Source organism: Strongylocentrotus purpuratus, unplaced genomic scaffold (genome assembly GCF_000002235.5).
Source record: "Strongylocentrotus purpuratus isolate Spur 01 unplaced genomic scaffold, Spur_5.0 spur5_scaffold_4, whole genome shotgun sequence".
NCBI classification, from domain to species: domain Eukaryota; kingdom Metazoa; phylum Echinodermata; class Echinoidea; order Camarodonta; family Strongylocentrotidae; genus Strongylocentrotus; species Strongylocentrotus purpuratus.
The window spans coordinates 12,099,232-12,118,643 of NW_022145610.1; the positions used below are offsets into that span (position 1 = coordinate 12,099,232).

The following is a 19,412-nucleotide window of genomic DNA, read 5'->3' on the forward strand; positions in this document are numbered from 1 at the left end:
CAAAGGGCAACAAACTTTTTGCTTCTCCCATCAATGATGGGCGAACTATCTTTGATCACGTGATTTACTTATGACCAATCGTAGAGCAAGATTCTTAGTATGTGGAATATAATAAGAAATAGTGTGCAAGTTCAGTTACGACCATAAACATGAGGAATTTGGTCACGAATGCAAAGATTGCAAGGTTTGTTTCACAGTTCACTTGTTTAGACAAGTTTTACACTGTCATAACATTTATATTTCACAAAGTTTCTCGGTAATCTTAACCCCCCCCCCCCTCAAAGGGTACCCCCTCTTTTGTTATGCATCAAAATAATCTTAATGTAAATGTACAATAGTGGTTGATGGAAACAGATAAGTTTGTGAAACAAATGTAATAGAGTTCATATGCATCATGATTCATAGATGTAGTTGGGCCATTCCATGAGAAGAAGGACATGACATCAAAAAAAGAAATGTACCTCTTATGTTAATTCTTTGATTTATCACTAACCTTATGCCATGGATGTTCATAAAACATTAGGGCCTTTCAAATTCAATACAATTTTTTTTTCATTTTTGTTGATTTCCTATTCTCAAACTATCATCAAAAACGTACATGTGGGACTGCAGCTGAAAAAAACCAATTTATTGCAGATTACACAGGATTCTTGTAATATTTTTTCCTGAAAATTTCGCTAAATGGAAAAAGATGAATATATTTCCCTATTCTAAGGGGTCCTGGGATATTTAATCTATTACATAGGGGTAAAAATGGCCTCCGGACAAAATGTAACGCGAGTTATCGTAACGTGAGTTACCGACATATTTGCTTCCTGCATTTTACTAGTCCATTGTTTCTTATCTTTAATATTGTGATCTTATACTAGTAAGTCACAACCTACTATCAAATTAAAGTAGGAAAGATTTTGTCAAGATTGTCTAGTATGAGGAGAAAAGAGGGTCTCGTAGAATTGACCATGTCCTTTTTTTGTAACGCGAGTTACCGAAATTCAATAATCCAAGAATCTAAAAATGTTTGTTCTTCAATTTTCTTTTTTGTTTCATTCAGTTGTTCTATATCTACCCTGTCCATGTTTGAAAAAAGTATCTTGTAGATCCTAGCAGTTCTAAAGATATAGGCACATTATCGTGTCAATGTACCCATTAAGTGTAACGCGAGTTACCATGGAATGGCCCAGTTGGTCTACAGCAAAGTAAACAAATAAGTCAATTTCTTTATTAATAGTTGGAGAAAAAACAGAAGGTCTGGGGGTTTTGTGCTGGAAGATACATGATGTATATGTTTTCCTTATGAATATGACCAACTACCGACAAATTTGAAAGAGAATGAAAGACTTAAGATTATATCATTTAAACACACAACAGCAAAAATCAGTAATTAGCATAAACAAACATTCTCACTTGACCTGGGTTTTAATGTCACAACTGTTTAAATCAATATGGCAAAAAGTGTAAAAATTCAAAAAGAAAAAAAACAGTTACAATTTCTTAAAAACAAAACAAATGTCTCAGGGAACAGACTTGAAGATGAACGAGACAGAGATCTACGAGATAACAAATAGAAAGGTAGAGTCCACACTCCAGACCTCTAATTTCTAAAGAAAAGCAATAATGACAAAAACATCAAACTCAGTCAAACTCAGTCAAAGACAAAACAAAGTCAAGTAAAAGATTGACCTTGTGTTGTGGCCGTTAATACTCAAAACCGTCAACACTTTTCTTGGACATCCCATTTAGAATTAACACACATTTCTATAGGAAGTCCGCGTAATAAAATAACCTCAATTCACTGGCTACTTTTATGGGTTGTCTTCGTGAAAGTCAATGTAAAATGCATCAAGAAAATCATCGCGGAATCTGTTTTTCGCATCGCCAACTTGCGGATCCAAAATCAGAATCGTTAGCGAAAAAAGCAGACGATGCCTATTTTCACAGACGTGAAGACGATCCTCGTTTGTGCGATCGATCCTTATTCTTGGACCAGCGCCCCCTACTGCTGATGTCGCGATGACGCAGGTTTTAAAAAAAAAAAAAAAAAAAAAAAAGTAATTTTTACTAGGCCTAGAGTAGAGTCTCCGGTTTGCGGCATAGCCCGGTTTGCGGCCAGGGGTATCACTTTTCAAAATAAAATCAAAATGACTCGATAATAATCATTGAAACCTACCGTGGATTCCCCGGTAAGTTCTGCGCTGCCGAAAACGTCCGTAGCAGATGCTCTTGTCGGTACGGAGTATCCGTCAGCGATGTCGGAAATCTACGGCACCAGTCGGCGATGAAAATTCCAGCAGGTGCTTACTTTTAAGTTAAGAGATCGAGGCATGACTAGATCAATATTGTAGCTCTATTTGTCCGATATTTGTCCGATTGGAGGTGAAATTTGATGTTTTTGTGGAAGTATGATGGCTGTGGTCTGTCTCCTATCGCAGATATTTTGATTGTGCCACCGCATGGCCAGTTGCATGGGGTGGCCGCAAACCGGCACGTAATTACGTGATTTTCTGGTTTGCGGCGGGGGGTGTTAATACACACATAACATGCGGGATCGTGTATGATGGTATGTGTGCTGATGTGTGTACCCGCTGTGACCCGATAGTTTCTAGTAGTACGTACCCCCGTATGGGATGATCCATTCAGTAAAAAGGTGAAATTGTTTAAAACTTGTAAAATTTACCGTAGCAACAGATAAACATGAGAATTTGGGTTACCCGTAGTAATTTGGTATATGCTTTGATCGTGACGTAGCGCATAAAGCTTTGTGACGTACGCGTGCCGCAAACCGGGTTACGCACGGCCGCAAACCGGGCAACTTTTACGTCTTCTAAAGTGGACAGTACTGACCACGCTGTGGGTCAGTTACGTTATTTGTGCCTTCTATTTAATAACTAAATATATGAACTCTCTATTGACGGTATTGAAGTATTCTGTGAGTAATTGCATCAAAAATAAAATCGGCAATTCCCACTGGACGGCCGCACACCGGAGCCGCTACTCTAGACTCTACTAACTTATATCTAAATCTAGTCATGACTCATGTTCTTAATCTTATTTTTAGATCTAGGTACATAGTACAAGCAAAGTAGAAATGGAATGATGGTTGGTATTTACACAACGTCTGAAGTGAAATAGACTTTGCGTTTCAAAGCCTTCGGACTTGTTTAGTGCATGCCGACCGAGCGCGAGCGCTCAGCTCCTAGCTCCTTGGAGCATGGAGCTGCGCCGACCGGTTAGCGTTGTATTTAGTTAGATTAAGTACGGGGGTCTACACACCTTTACAATGGTATTCCGCTGCCACCGATACAGCGGTTCCCCAGTAGAAATAATTCCTCCAACAAAACGGTGATAGGCGGTATATAAAAGCAGGTTCAATCGCCGATGAAAACGTATGCATTAGATATCATCCGTTCAATTGTACATCTGTCAAATTAAAACCACGAAACTTGTCCATTTAGAATTGCTACTTGTGATTCCGTTTGCAACGTACAAAAAATACATAACATTAGCAGAAATATGGCCGGCTGAAGTGAGCAACCGAAGTAGCGGTGCTCAGATATTTCGATATGGTGGTGCAGAAAGAACCCATGCAAATTTGTTACAGTAATTTTTGTTTTCCTTAGTTCGGAATGGGATCATTGGAGAAACACAAACACAATAGTTGGTGAGTTAAATCCATGATTGGATCAATCAATCAGTATCAATAAATAATAATTATTTTCATTTTAAAAATTTCAATTAATTGTCAAACATATGTCGAAAAAAATAATATCGGATTCAGGTTTGCCCGGAAACGATTTATGCACTCTTGGGAGCTTTTCAGTCAGGTACCATTTTACAAACGCTCAAAAAGTTGAGCAAAGTATAATGACTTTCGCATCATACCTGGAACCCATTTATCACCTTGGTAGAGAGAAGCCAAGCAGAAAAAAAAAATTGGCTTAAAGACATAAACGATCAAAATTTCAACATGTTGCAGGTTTTAATATAATTAGAGCCATTTTTAACTGAAACATGATTCTTTTATTTATGCAGATTGGTCATTTATTGAAAAGTCAATCTTGTATTATACGCTATGATTTTCCCTTTGTGTTTTGTTTTGCTTGATATATTCTGACTTTCTGTTCATAAGGAAATATCCCTCGTTTACTTTATTTTCATTTCATTTTTTTTTAACCACTATCTCGAAGATCTTGACTCACTCACAATAACAGAAATATATATATATACTTTGGTATTACTAAAAGATTTGTAATGAGTACAAAATAATTTTGGGAAAATAGTACTTTGCCTCCGACATGCATATCAAAATAATATAAGCTATCACTTTTATACATTTCAATATAAGGGCAAGTTACAGAATTAAGTTTCATGTTATATATCGATTTTGTAATATTTTTTGTTTTCATGTATCCGATTATTTTTTGGGAGAGAGAGTACAAGAACCAAAACAAGAAATAATTCCCCTCGTAAAAGATCCTTTATACTAGCTAGGAATCACAATGTTTTAAAAACAAAATATATACAACTTTGGGACAAATGGATTGTCTGACATCGGTATCATAGTGACATTTCAAACTAATCAATTTGATATCACTGGAGGGCTGATAGACAAAATGCAGAGAGGCATGCAGAATATACAGAGGCAATCGTTTGTGAGAGGGGTTATCAACTTAGTATCAGTTTCTGTCAGCGTTGCATACCCCCTCAGTATTCTCTCTCTCTCTCTCTCTCTCTCTCTCTCTCTCTCTCTCTCTCTCTCTCTCTCTCTCTTAATGTACATTCTTCCCCTCCTGTTATCACTATTATGGGAGGGGACACTGCCAGCCTTGAGCCTGCCCCCTTGAACTTAAGTACATCGTTCGCCTTTAGTACACAGGAAAAAGAATGTGCCCCTTTATTGGCATGTGTGGAAAATTTGGTCTTAAACAGTTACCAGATCTTTTCTTGTCAGGAAATTTTAGAGTAACTATATTGGCTCTAAAATCCCAACACCCCCTTATTTCTTTTTAAAAACTTTCTGGCTTGCTTTGGTTGTCACGAAATTGGAGGATGAACTACTGCACTCCATTTTTGGCAACATTCCTGGATCTGGGCCCGCTTTGATAATCATAATTAAATCAATTTGAATGGACACAATGATACCGGTATATTCAAAGCTTCTGAATTAAAACAAGTGCGTCTTCAAAACTAAAGTCTTGTATTCTTTTCACTTTATTGTATCAGATCTAATGATCTATTCATAAAAGTGTGATAATATTTATGTGAAATAGAAGAAGAAAACATGTTGCTTTTCCAAATCAACATGATTGTTTTGAATATTAGTCTGATCAACTATAATTATAAAATGACTTTTGAACGTCAGGTATTTTCTTCTTTTATTCCGACCTTTCAAAGACACCAACAACAACAAATTTCGCAATTCAAATTCCACTTCCACGTCAAAAGTACAGAACTTCAAAGGTAATAAAGGTATATTTTAGTATTGTATGTGTAGATTCGGACTATTTAGTTTATTCCTATTGATATTCAGCGACTAATTTTCTAGAAATGGCATTTAGATTGGTTAAACATAAGCCAATAACCAAAATATCTGAATCAGGTATTAATTATAGCAGTCCCATTTGTTAACATTCATGTCATGTATTTACATTAGAAATGGGGAAGGGGAAAGGGGGGGGGGGGGGGGGTGGGGGAAAGCGTCAGTCCTAAAAAGGAGGGGGACTTGTTAGGATTATCTAATCCCTTGAATATCCAGATTAATTTACAATTGTTTTGTATATAACCATAAACAATAATTGATTCTAACTGAGATTATCATAAATTCATATCGTCATCAAGTGACGATATTTTCGTCAAATGTGTCAATCACTCGACTCGATTATAGTTTGAATAATCTTTGCCAATTATTGGCTTGTAAACTTAAACATGTGCGACCAAATACTAAATATTTCTTCTTGAATAAACTTATAATTCATTTGTATCTAGATCTGTTTCTATTTCAAATACAATTTCTATTTTAGTGTGCATGTGTTGATTCTTTGCTTCTTTTTTTCTTCCTCAAAGTACAGACATGTGAACAATAGTACCAAATTGGAATAGAAGACATCATCATGGCTGTTCGTCGTGACAAACACAAGACGCCTGTCTTCTTAGAGAAAGCAAATAAAGAACAGACTAGGATCCAGGAGAAACTGCACATTAAACTTAAAGCTGATATTTACAGGTACAGATCAAATCATTTAATTTTATGCTGAATGAATAATAACATTACACAGACATTACTTAAAAGAATAATACAATGAAAGTAGGCTTATAATCTTTGAATTACTACTCATTTACCTCAGTGACGCTGTATCTAATTTGATTATTCTTTTTAAATGGTGGTTATTACTATATTGATAATTTGAATAATTAAACCATTTATTTAGCTGTTAGTAATATGAAAGAGATGAAGAAGGAGTTAAAAAAAAGAAGGATAGAGAGATAGAGATAGAGAAATAAGAAGATTAGAAGAAAAAGGAGAAGAAATAAAGAATAATAAGAAAAATTATATGAAATACTTGCCATTTGTAACTAGTTTCTGAATCCCTGAGCCATGTCTAAAATACTCCCTGTTTATGTCCCATTGGTATCCCCATCAAAACAGGTTATTTCAAGATGGGACCTATTCAGACATCAGAAGAAAGAAAAAAGAAGTAGAACAAGAAGAATAAAGAGAAGAAGAAAGATAGAGAAAATAAGAAGATTAGAAGAAGAAGACAAATAAGAAGAAATTAAAGAATGATAAGAAAAAAATAGAAGAAATACTTACCATTTGTAACTAGTACCGGTATCTGAATCCCTGAACCGTGTCTAAAATATTCCCTGTTTATGTCCCATTTGTATCCCAATCAAAACAGGTTATTTCAAGATGGGACCTATTCAGACACCACCCTCCCATGTGGACCAACACCCATGCACATCCATAGGGCCATCTTTGAATCAAGAGTTCCTGGTCTTCTGGATATCCTCTGTCCGGATGGTGTACCAAATAAGACGGTCCTAGACCTCATAACGGCTGAAGACCTGGCACAGTTTGTCAAGTAAGAAGTTTGATGGTTTTGTTCTGAAAGCACATTAGAGGTTGACTGTTGTGATGGAAAGATGACTTCTTTCTCTCTCCATATAATCTCTTTAGAGCCAGAAGGTCGTTAACTCTTTGTTCAAATATATGAGTTAATGTCCTTCTAGCTCTACACAGAGGGTGTATAAAACCCCTGAAATAGAGCACTGATTCTTAGATGAAGGACAGTCATGCTCCCTCTTGTATTTTTGAGAAAACAAAAACTGTTTGTCATAAATTATTTCTTGTGTGCAACTGTCTGAAAATATGTATTCCTCTTAAATTTTAAGGGAAGGTATGCAGATTGTAGTTGACTCAAACCTTCTTTAGAGACTTGCTGTTTGGAATGACTACATGACTTCAAATTCCATCTTCATTTCTATTTTTCTAGGTGTGTATACCAGGAGGATGATCTGGCGAAGGCATGGGAAATGTTTCTCTCTCACATTGCTATTCCTGACGAGCAAAGAGCAGGTGGAGAACCAGTAGAGACTTCGTCTGCAGGAGATGCAGAGCTACATCCTGGAGGTGTCAAGGAGCTGGAAGATGTGTTGCTGGGTGCGCAAGGTGGAGCAGCTGCCTCCGATGTACCCATACCAAAGGAATCCTCAGAGGTTGAGGAACCCTGTCAAAGACACAACGCCTTAGAGAGTGTAGATCCTGCATGTCGGGATCAAGAAGAAGGGCCAGGAGAAGATGGTCGGACATCAAATTCACTGCTGCATACCGAAGAGGCTGATTCTGCCAACATTCCCCTTACAAATGGGACTGAACAACTAGAATTGCCTGTGGATGATCATCAAGGAACAGAAGCTGTTTCGGCAGCCACACCAGGATCTCAGATGGACAGTGTTCAACAGCTAGATGTTTGTCAGTACGTAACTATGGACTCACCTATGGGCCTCGTTCCCATGCGGTTGCTGCAAAAGGAGGAATCTGCTGCCGTCACCTTTTGGGATGAAGCTTCAAGCCCTGGGCCGATTACTGATCAAAACATTCCAAGAGTGCACTCTGAGCAGGAAAGTGGATTGGATAAATGCGATGAAGCTGATGCAGCGATCGTTAATGGTATCCCTGCTTTAGTTCTTAATGGTCCTACAGTGCAAGAGACCAATGGCACTGAGCATAAACAGATAACCAACGAATCACTCCTAAATGGTGATCCAACATCAAGTAGTCAACAGGAAAACTCTGATGATCAAACAGTTTCACTAAAGAAGCAAGAGAGTCCTGTAGAAGATCTCAATGCCACTAACACAAACAGTGATGAATTGCACCAGTTTGTTGCAAGGGTTCATAAACTGCCAGCGCCCTCCGGAACCCTGGCGCAAAACTTGATGCGTCTCCTGGACAGCGATTCTTCCACCTTCAGTGATGTTGCTCTGGTACCTGCTAATGATACCAGGATTCCTGCGCATAGGTATGGTTACTGTACGGTGTGAACTTTGAACTCTGAACTTGTGCATGACAGGATGTCAATCTAGGCCCCATCTTTAAAGAGTTCCGATTGATCCAAATCAATCCAAATTAATCGCAAGTCCTCTAATCGATTGCAAGTTTGCAGTCTCTTATTTCTTGAGTACATAGTTCAAGGGGATATCAATCGCAAATAAGTTGTGATATTGCAACTGTTTATAAGACGAGGCCCTGTTTTTACGCTGCTCCTTGTCTGAACTGAAAGCCAGTCACATTGATATTATTGTGGTCAGGGTTTGTGGCAAAATTGGTTTATCTTTGTTTCAAATTGCATGAACTTGTCCATTTCAGTGATCAGGCATTTGCCCCTGTGACACTTCTCTGTGGTTCTATTTTGTAAACAAAACAAAAACAGGGTTTAGGCTGAAGTTATAATTAAAATTGATGTTAGGTGTAGGGTTACCGGTAGAAGCAGTAATGGAGCCAGGATTAAAGTTCGGAATTCAAATAATATTGTCAAGAAGTACTTTCAGATTAGAGGACATCATTTCTGTAGAGAATATCTTGTTGCTTCATGGATAAAGAAAAGGGCAGACAATGATTTTTATGCCAAAGAAAAGGAACTTTTATTTCTGTACATGACCATTAAACTTTGAATGTACAATGTATGAAAAGAGAAGTGCTTATTCACTTTCAATTCAATTCAATTCAATGCAATTTATTTATGTTTCCAAAGAAACATTACAAATCAATTATAAACATTTATAACAACTTAGGAATACATATATTAGAAACAGAGGGGTCCACTAAAAAGCAGTGCTTGTACAAGTGTGGCTCCCTCAAATGATACTTAGAAATAATGAGTAATTAAACTAACTTTCTAAGGTTGTGGGAAAGAACCTGCTTATTTCTGATTACTGCATACAATGACTAGTCTGACCTTGCTACTTTCACAGATTTCTTCTTCACTGCCGCTGTGAGATCTTTGCTGCTATGTTAGGAGGTGGATGGATAGAGAGTGAGACGCAAGAGATACAAATGAAAGGGTGAGTCGGCTATGATAGAACATAACTTTGCTGCAAAAAAACAAAAGTGTAATTATTGTTTTGTACACAATGTAGCTCAGAATGACCTTGGGGGTGTAGCATGATGAGACTATGTGTCTTTCCCGTGGCCTGACTCGGGGTCAATCGATATAATACGACTACGGATGACACGACCGCAGTATATACGTGCGTACAACATATGCGAAACCAAAGCGTGAGGAGAACTTTGGTCTGTTTCGCGAAAGCTAGCACACGCTGACCGTTAATCAAGTCCATTCGTTTACGTGCAGTTGTCCAAAAGAAGTCGTAGATGCGTTTAACCAGTATTTGCCATGCTACACCCCCTTTAAGCAATGCTAAGTATTAGCAGAAAGCAAAATGTATTCTCCAGTGCAGAAAGCAGTTTGCAGAAGTTGTTACAGAAAATAAATGGCATGAAGATTTCCAGTGGGTCAATAGCTACACTACATAACAATGTTGCCAATTTGAAGATGGAAAACTGATTAAATTTGCTCTTTTAAAGGTGAATTGCCGTTTAGTCTACAACCAGTTCGTCTACTACCCAATTAGTCTATTCCCAATCAGTCTATTCCCATATTGTCTACACCCAGCTCGTCTTCTATCCACATTTTGTCTACTTATCATTTGGCTAATGACCATTTAGGCTAATAGACATTTGGTCTAATTTCCATTTGGTCTAATCTCCAATAGGTTTACTACTCATTTGGTTTATCACTCATTTGGTCTAATAGTCAGTCTGTCTATGATGCCCATTTTGTCTACTATTCTATATGGCAAAATAATCATTTAATCATAGCAATAATAATCATCTAATGACTATTAGACCATGTGGTTAGTAGATTGGCTAGGTGTAGACCATATGGGAATAGACCAATTTGGAAGTAGATGGACTAGTTGTAGAACAAATCACTATAAACCCTTGGAATGACCTTTTCTTCCATTAAGACATTCTATGAAACTGGTACAAGTCATGAATATCGAGAGCTTAATCTTTATAAACACAAATAAACCAGAGTAAATTCATTTCTTACAAATACTCTCCTAGCTTGCAATTACAATGAAGCTGATCTTGGCCCTGTTTTATGAAAAGTTGTTTCAATAATAACTGCCGATCTATGATCAAATCTGCTCATAGCTAATCAAATGTGAGGATTTTAGTAGCTAATAACAATTATTGTATCTTTTTATTGATAAAAAGTTCATGAAACGGGGCCCTGAATGTATCAAATGTATATATTTGTAGAATATATGTAAATGTTTAAAGATAAACTTTAGTACTGGTAATGCGATTGCATTGTGAAAGAAAAGGTGTGGAAAGGATCAGAAACAGTTGGTCATGTAAGTATTGGTGTGCACTGCAAGGTTCTGGAGTCATCAAAATCATAATAAATTTGACCGAGTCTTGGTAAAGTAACAAGCACTGTACACAGAAAGCTATATATGGGACAACACACATGGTGTCGGGGCTAGTACTACCTTGATTTCCTTGTCTTTCTATGCTCATTACTCAGCCAGTATACATTTTCTTTCAAAATTGTTTGGCACACATCATTTATTTGTAATCTTGAACATTCAGTGTAAGTTTCGTTTGATTCTGTGAGAATTAATTTTCTTTTTTTAACCAGAACTGGAGTTTATCTTTAAATCTTCTTAAAAAAACACTTCATTTCTTTTCTAGCCTTGATTTCACCATGAGTCGTCTGGTTGTGGAAACCATTATACAATTCCTGTATGGAGGTGCTGCCAGTCTTTCAGATGATGTCAATCTCAGGTAAGCTTGGGAAAAAAGTTTTGAAGTTTGAGCACCAATGAACGCAATCTTGAATATTGATTCATTTCATTTTTAGGGTTACATTAACCAAGTACAGTCAAACTTAAGGCCATGCTACTCAAGGGAAACACAAAAAGTAGCCACTGTAGAAAGGTGTCCTTTCTAGACAGGCTCTTTAACACATGTTTCCTCCTAAAGGGAAGTGACCACTAAACACAGGTGGCTTTTGTAAAGAGGTGGCCTCGAAGACAGCATTGATTACAATATAATTTTGTAGTATCTTTATCTACTAGAATTTGAGAATACTGAATGTTTATACTTGACAAATGGTTATTTAAAGGTCCTTGTTTTGTGCTGTTTACCTGTGTGGGCTATAAACCTGGTTCAGAAAACCGCTGTGCAAAGTCTATGGAGTGGGAATGAGGAAAGTATTGCGTGTGACGAAATGAAGCGCTACAGTACGTAGAAAATGGTGGTTATCATATTTCATCATATTTCATCATAGTGCCCTAGTTTGTTTGATTGGATCCTTGAAATAATGATTCTGTTAACAATATCCTGATCTTCAGCTATATAAGTAATTAAATTTTCTAGTGAAAGTTTGTAGCTACGACCTTTGCATTAAAAAAGAACTTGGGTTAACATAGTCTTACATTGTTTTTTTTCATTAAATTTGTAAAAAAATATGCAATTTTTTAAAATAATCTTTTGCAGAGATCTCCTTGGTGCAGCTGATATGTATGGGTTAGAGGGATTGAAAGAAGTCACTGCCTTTCATCTCAAAAGAGACTGGTGTCATCTCTTTCACAAGGTGAGCATTTCCATCTTCATGTCAGTCATAGAAAGAAACTATACTAATCTGCTCTTTGGTCGGGAATTTAGAAATTTTTCATAATACATGTAGATCAAGTAGCAAAAGGAAGATTATGCTATTAAAGATAATTATTATTATTGATTAATTTAGTATTTTGTGTCACCTGTTCCTGGAAGGGGGAAGCAAACAAAATCACTGCAACCCTTTGGTCCCTCCCGATATATGAATTCATTTCTGCTCATGACAATATTTTATTCAGTTCTGATTTCTCATGATTCCATGTACGTACCAAGTGTCATGTATTTTTGAGGATAAAAAATGTTGTGATGTGGCAGTTGCTATTGATAATAGTATTCTTCACTTTTGTGATTTATTTACCGTTACAGATATAGCTACAGTACTCATTCATTTAAAAGAATCAATCTAATTTGGTTTTCAAAAAGTTATCATATGAATCTTATTGTAAAAGAAAAAAAGCACAGAAGTTATTCCAAAATCAAGTTAACATTCTTCAAATTTATCAATGGACTGATGGACTTTCTTTTGTGGGATTTCCCCGGTTTTGATGATTTTGTTTTTCATCTTTTTAGTGTTTGATACGATTTTCAACTTTTAGTAATCAATGAAAAGGTCAGTAGATTCTGTGTAAATGTAGTACCATCTACAAATCTTTCATTGCCTATGACTCAATATCCTTGTTGTTTCGTACAGCCGCTGTGTGCTGAATGCTCAGCCCTGGTACCACATTGCTATGCATTAAGTGAGAGCTTTGGGTTGCCTGACCTATCTCAAATGTGCCTCAGGTAAATAATGATATACAGTGCGTCCCAGAAAAACGAAACCAAGAATTATTGATGTTTTAATCACAATTATAATTGATAAATGACACATATTTGTAAAGCTTAGATCCTTCAGTTGATACAACTCATATGATGCACATTTCACGCATGAGAGATTAAAAACAATTTGAAGAGAGGGAACCAAAAAGTCATTTTCAGGGCGGTATCTGAATTTCAAAGAGAAAATCACATTTCTAGAGCCCTTACATATGACACTTCAATCAGGAAAATTGAGCCAGGAATAACAACGTTCTGTTTGTTTAAAGTAATGCTTGCATTTCCATAATTTGATTAAACAAATTCGTTTTCACTTGCTGCCTGCCATAGCAACAAACAGAGTTGACAAAAGACTAAACTCCGTTTCGTTGACGATCAGCCATGTACAAAGAAGACGAAAGACTTGATGCATGGCTGATCGTCAACGAAACAGAGTTTAGTCTTTCGTCAACTCTATTAGAGAAACAAAAATGAGAGCATCGTAAATTGTAAGTATGCTATATTAGCTTTACATTTCTGAAAAAAGTTTGTACACATTCTGTGGAAAGTATTAAAGGAAACCTTACTATTTTGAAAGGTCACAATGTGAACAAAAGCTTTATTACTTTGTATCAATTTTAAATGCTGTACAGAATAATAATATAATTCCAACAAGGGGTATTCCACAAGTAAGGCTTTTGATTTCAAATTTGCAAATCATCAGACCTTCCATCAAATGGAAACATTAAAGTGATCACAATAATCCTCAGTTACTCAGGCCCTTGGGTAGGACATAAAGCTGTAGGTCCCCTAATTTTTAATCATCATATTTCATTCTATGCCCTAGGTGGATGTCGAAAAACATGGACCGTTTCTGGGTCCAAAAGACATTCTCCAATTTGCCTCCAGAGATGCATGAAAAGTGTTCCAAAGACGTCATGGAGATTTTGGTAAGTACAAAGTACAGTACTTTAAGACATCGATGCAGAGAATATCTGTAACGGGATATAAACAAGGAATATATTTAAGGGAAACAAAACAAATTGGTCATTCTATACAGTTGATTGCTAAAGCAGGTTTGACTGTACCTGTAATGTTCTCTCTTTTCAGAACGGTAAAAATGCTATTGAGGTTTTGTTCCAACTGGATAAGATCAAACTAAGCCTTCCTCTAGGCCAGAGCTCCTGGGCCGAACCCGCCAAGGAGATCACCTCCAAAACTTGGAAACAAGTCCTGCAGTTTGCAGCCAACTACTTTCACAACATCCTTGATGGACCAATGTTTGAGGATAAATATCTGAAGGTAAATATGTCTGCATTATGTTTGCATTATGTCAATTTTAATTGTATTAATTCATGTCCATCCCCCTAAAATATAACGCTTCTCGATGATAGGAAAGAAGAGGGGGGGGGGGGTGAAGGGGCTACACAGGCTACTGGGTATGTGATTGCAAACATACAAGTTGAGAGAATGAAAGTGTTTAATAAATCTGACTTTGCATCTTGATGGTAGTGTGCAGGTCAGCGCACTTTGACACCATATGACCCCTGTGACCACCTCCAATACTCTCATGTACATTGTATCTTGATTGGTAGGGCATGGGGTGGACGAAGGACGTGATGGATCCGGTGTTAAGAAAGCTGGTTTATTATTGGGTTTAAAGCAGAAGGTCAATTACAAAATGACCTCCTGTGACCCTGTGAACTCCACTATTACTTAGCTTAAGCTGTCCTTTGTATAGTTCATGGGATCGAGGAAGTTTGTGATGAATCTAGTATTAAGAAAGCTAGTTTATTTTGGGGCTCAAAGGTAAAAGTTCAACTACAATATGACCTACTTTGACTCCTGTGACCTCTGTGACCTCCGCTAATACTCGTCTTGACCTTTCCTCCATGTAGGGCATGGGCTGGAAGAAGGACGTGATGGAGCCATTGTTCAGGAAGGTGGTTGCCGGACTGTCACTGGGGAATGCTGATCTGAACTTCAGAGCCGTCTGGCGACTCTACAAGAGGGAGAGGACAGACAAAGAGAAGGAAGAGGGGAAGACACCAGAGGAGGAGTGGAACCCAGTAAGTACAGCCTAAGAGGTTCAATATCAGGGCACTACACGTGTTGACCCCTAATAAGTTCTTGCCTTTAAAGCCCTACTGTACTACTTGTAGCTACTTGCTCCCTCTATATAGAAAACAATGCCTAATCGGTGACCATTGGTCCCCCATGATCCTCTTTTTCTTATGTTAATTGAGAGCTGAGTTGATGAGGTAGCCACTTGTCAGTTAACCACGGGTGGTCTAATCCCTCCTAGCCAAACTAGTACAGACAGCTTTTAAACCTTTCAGAACAGGATTTATTTTTAGGGATAAAAGAAGGCCATACTATACGAGCTCCAAACATTGCTTCTCTAAAGAAATATCAGATACACTCTCCAGAAAAAAGCGACTCGTGTGTAGACTAGCTGATGCATCCTTTCACACGCTCGCATAGAATATTACCCACACATAACCCAATTAAGTCTTGGGTTGCGTGTATGGGGCTTTATGTTACTCTTTATTGTTTCATACTTCTTTAACTGTTAGCCCATAGAATGCTGAGTGGGAAAGTCTTTTGAGGTTTATTTTATACATTCTAGCTGTATACAGTATATATTTTTAGGCCATGGGTACACTTTAAGTTCATGTGTAACTTACTATTCCCTACATGAACGATTTATTACATACAAAAGCCAATAAAAAATTAAAGGGGTAGTTCACATACTTCACAGAGTAACCAATCAGCGTTTCACTGATCAAAAATTTATAACTTTCTTATTTTTCTTCCAAATTAGTGCTCAAACTTTCACTGACCTGTTCCTCTCAATTTTCGTCGTCTATTAAAATCAACTTAATATCAGGGTGGAATCCCCCTTTGTAATTGAATCATTGAGGTTCATATTGAATAGTATGATTGCAATCTTTTTGTAGGATGCTTATACAGCTTTTGGTGGATTCTATGACAAGATCTATAACTATGTGGTGAGCAACGCAAGTTACATCGTCAATACAGAAATCTTTAAACAGTTGCCTGAAGATCTTCAGAAACAGATAAGAAAAGGTGAGAATCTGTATGATATGCACGTCATATCCTTTTTATAGTCAAACCTGCTTTCCTGACCAACCGTCTCCAAAGACCACATTTTATTGTTTCCCTTGAAAATGGTTTCTCATTGAAACATGTACTAAAGGAACCTGTCTACAAAGACCACTTTTAATGTTTCCCTTGGGCGGTCGCTATAGACAGGTTTGACTGTAATATGTCCAGATCGTTTTGTTCTGTTTCGTTTGAGTTCCTTATTGTTGATATCATTACTTTATTCAAGTACAGTAAAATACAGACAGAGTAAACATATATGTTTGACAAACATGAAAATCATTTAACCATGTAGTGATGTAGACATGATAATGAGAAAGTTGCAATTCTACCAGGTCCATTTGCTTATAAAGACAGGCATATACATCAAATTCATGAAATTAGTTTGTAATCTGGTAGACACGCCTCTGAAACTCCCTACTCTTTGTGTAACTGACAAGCTAGAAAGCTTTAAGTCGGGCCTCGATACCCATCTTTTCAAGCAAATGTGTAGTACATGACTATTGGAGAAGCCGGCGCCTTTGAATGTTTGAAACAGATACATGGCGCCATACAAGTGCTGTGGATCATCATCGTCATCATCATAATCTTACATGATGGGCTATAGAACGGTTCTTTCCTGCTGTAAAGTGTAATGAAAGACGCTAAGAATACCTGTTTACTTTAGTTGTATGAGGTTTTGGGGTTCCACATTATAGTTATATAAATCAGGTACTCGCTTTGGTCGTTGTTTGTTAGATTTGTTGATTTGCCCCATCTGCGTGTGTGTGTGTGTAATTGGGTTTTTATAGACGTGTATCAATCAGATATGATTATTTACGTCTTTGGACCAACCTTTAACGTCACCATCCGAAAGACGTGACTCAGCTTCGAACCTGCGTCCTAGGGTGAATCAGTTTGTCACTTCCATTGTTAGCTGGATTACAGGCACATGCCACAACGCCCCGTTGCCCCATCGTTACTGCCTTTACTATCACAGTACAGTTTAATAATTTCCTGTAGGTCTGCTATCAGAGTTTTGTTTCTTTCTACTTTTCTGTGGTGGGCGGCACAAACTACTATGTTTGTTTCAAATGGATTATTTGTCTTAGTTTAAATGATTAAACAAACACATGTACATTAAACTCTCCTTTGCTGTTCCATAGGATTGGGTAAATACTCTTTATCATTTCCCTCTCCATTTCAAGAACGCCTGCACAGACAAAGGAAGATAACATTGTCGTGTTTACTCTTCAATCACTACAGAAATACAAATATCTTTTATAACCAATTCTGTTCTGCAATCCTGCAAAATATACAGATATAGACAAACGAACACAAAATGACATGCAGTATAATAAATTTTTTATAGATTTTTCAGGATTTATACAAAATCAGGTTGAACCAGAGAAAGATGCTGTGGTTTTGAAATTATTTTTTTTGTTTTCCCTTTGCAGATGCAGTTTATGTGGATACAGGCATGTCCAAGACACTTAAGAAACCTGTACTCTCCAGCTCGCAAAGGGTAAAGCATTCCATTTGTTTGCCTCATTTCACATTCCATTCTCTTGCTTTCTGTTTTGATGATATAATCAATTCTGTATCTAGCTCATATTACATATTCAATAATATGCTATGGAAATGATTACTGTGACTTTAGTTTAGTTATGACACTTCTAAGGTTTTGATAAAAATTAGGCTTATGATTACCGTACACCATGTGAGAGGCGAGGATTGGGGAGTCCTGAAAAGGACTGTTGGTAATCTTTCTTGTGTATAGTCCTAAAAAGGACTGTGGTAGTGATAGATGGACTGGTTTAATCTTTCTTGATCTTATAGTTTTAAAAAGAACTATAGCGCCGTTATAGGCTATAGTAAGAAGAGGATGGATGGGGTAGGAGGGGCTCGATGTTTCAAGTTGTGGTACTTGAGTAGAGAAGTCTGTAGATTGACTGTAGCAGAGATACCCAGTAGTGAAAATAAGACAATGTGATAATGGGTGACTATTCGGTGGCCTGTTATACAAAAACATGTTAGAAGAAAGCCATGTCTATAGTAGAGATTTCTTGTACATGTATCTTTTTGAGTTCTTGAAAACTTCTTCTTGATTCATAGCTGGCACATTACGACACCTGCGCTCCATTGTTCTGCCCCATCTGTTGATATTTCGTTGTTTTGTACTCTGCTTGTTTGTATGATGTGGGCAATTCCTTTATTGATCACAATTGCATGTGATATCAATTGCAACTCTATTTATAAGAGATATACAACCTTTAGCCAATCATCATGCACAGAGTCCCACGCTGAGCAGATAAAATGCAAAAATGATTTTCGCCTCGTAGCTGTGCCCCTCACCTCTCTTCTAGAAGTAGGTTTGAGTTCAGGGGAAAACACTCCGCTCATCAGACAGAACTTGAGGTTCTGTGTGTAGGAGAGTCACACCCTATGCATGTTAATACGCTACACATCTCGCAAAGAGAAGGGTGTAAACCCGATGTAAAGTGTGCCTGTATACAAAACTGGTAATTGACATACAGATCTTGATGATAGGCTGCATAGCTCTTTCAAGATTAACATTAGAAGCAGCCTGCAGTTGATTGGAAGACTTCTGATGTGAAGCAATTACAACTCTTGATATCGCAGGGCCCTGATGGACTTTCTTTTGTGGGATTTCCCCGGTTCTGATGATTTTGTTTTTCATCTTTTACTTTTCAGCCCAAGTCTGCTCAGGTGAGGAGGACACTCTCCCATCCTATCCGAGCTTCATCTCCTGCATCCTCCACCTCCTCGGCCTCCTCTGTATCATCCGCCCCATCCTCATCCCGGAGAGGAGGAGTGGGGACTGGGTCAGCAAGGGGTGCAGGCGGTTCCTCAAGGGGTGTAGGAGGTGCAGGTAGGGGTGTTGGAGGTTCATCGAGGGGTGCAGGAAGTTCAACAAGGGGTACAGTAGGTTCAGAAAGGGGTGTAGGAGGTGCAGATAGGGGTGCAGAAGGTTCCTTAAGGGGTGTAGGAGGTCCGGCTAGGGGTGCAGGGGGTCCATCAAGGGGTACAGGGAGTTCAACTAGGGGTGCGGGAAGCGGATCTGCAAGGGCAACAGGTAGGGGTGGTGCAGCAGGCAGAGGAGCTGATGGCTCAGCAAGGGGAAATGGAACTGGTAGGTCTAGGGGTGAAGAAGCAGGGGCGGCTGGTGTGGGTGGAGCTCAGAGACCAACAAGGCCAAGGGACGGAAGACACCCTCCTGGACGTTGATTGGAAAAGAAAAAAAAATTAAAATAAATAAAACCAACATTATGAAGTTTAATGATATGTTATATTGAATAGGATA

At 37.8% G+C, this 19,412-nt stretch overlaps 1 protein-coding gene across 1 annotated transcript; it reads left to right on the forward strand.

The window, feature by feature from the left end:
- Nucleotides 1-5,392: 5,392 nt before the first annotated feature.
- LOC100893517 lies at nucleotides 5,393-19,336 on the forward strand. Its single transcript, XM_003727607.3, has 14 exons — nucleotides 5,393-5,457; nucleotides 6,061-6,220; nucleotides 6,897-7,079; nucleotides 7,491-8,519; nucleotides 9,472-9,561; nucleotides 11,261-11,353; nucleotides 12,068-12,164; nucleotides 12,879-12,970; nucleotides 13,830-13,932; nucleotides 14,093-14,284; nucleotides 14,881-15,051; nucleotides 15,943-16,072; nucleotides 17,545-17,612; nucleotides 18,803-19,336. Exons 2-14 carry the CDS (start codon nucleotides 6,108-6,110, stop codon nucleotides 19,334-19,336), a joined length of 2,895 nt encoding a protein of 964 aa, XP_003727655.2. The 5' UTR covers nucleotides 5,393-5,457; nucleotides 6,061-6,107.
- Nucleotides 19,337-19,412: the final 76 nt, after the last annotated feature.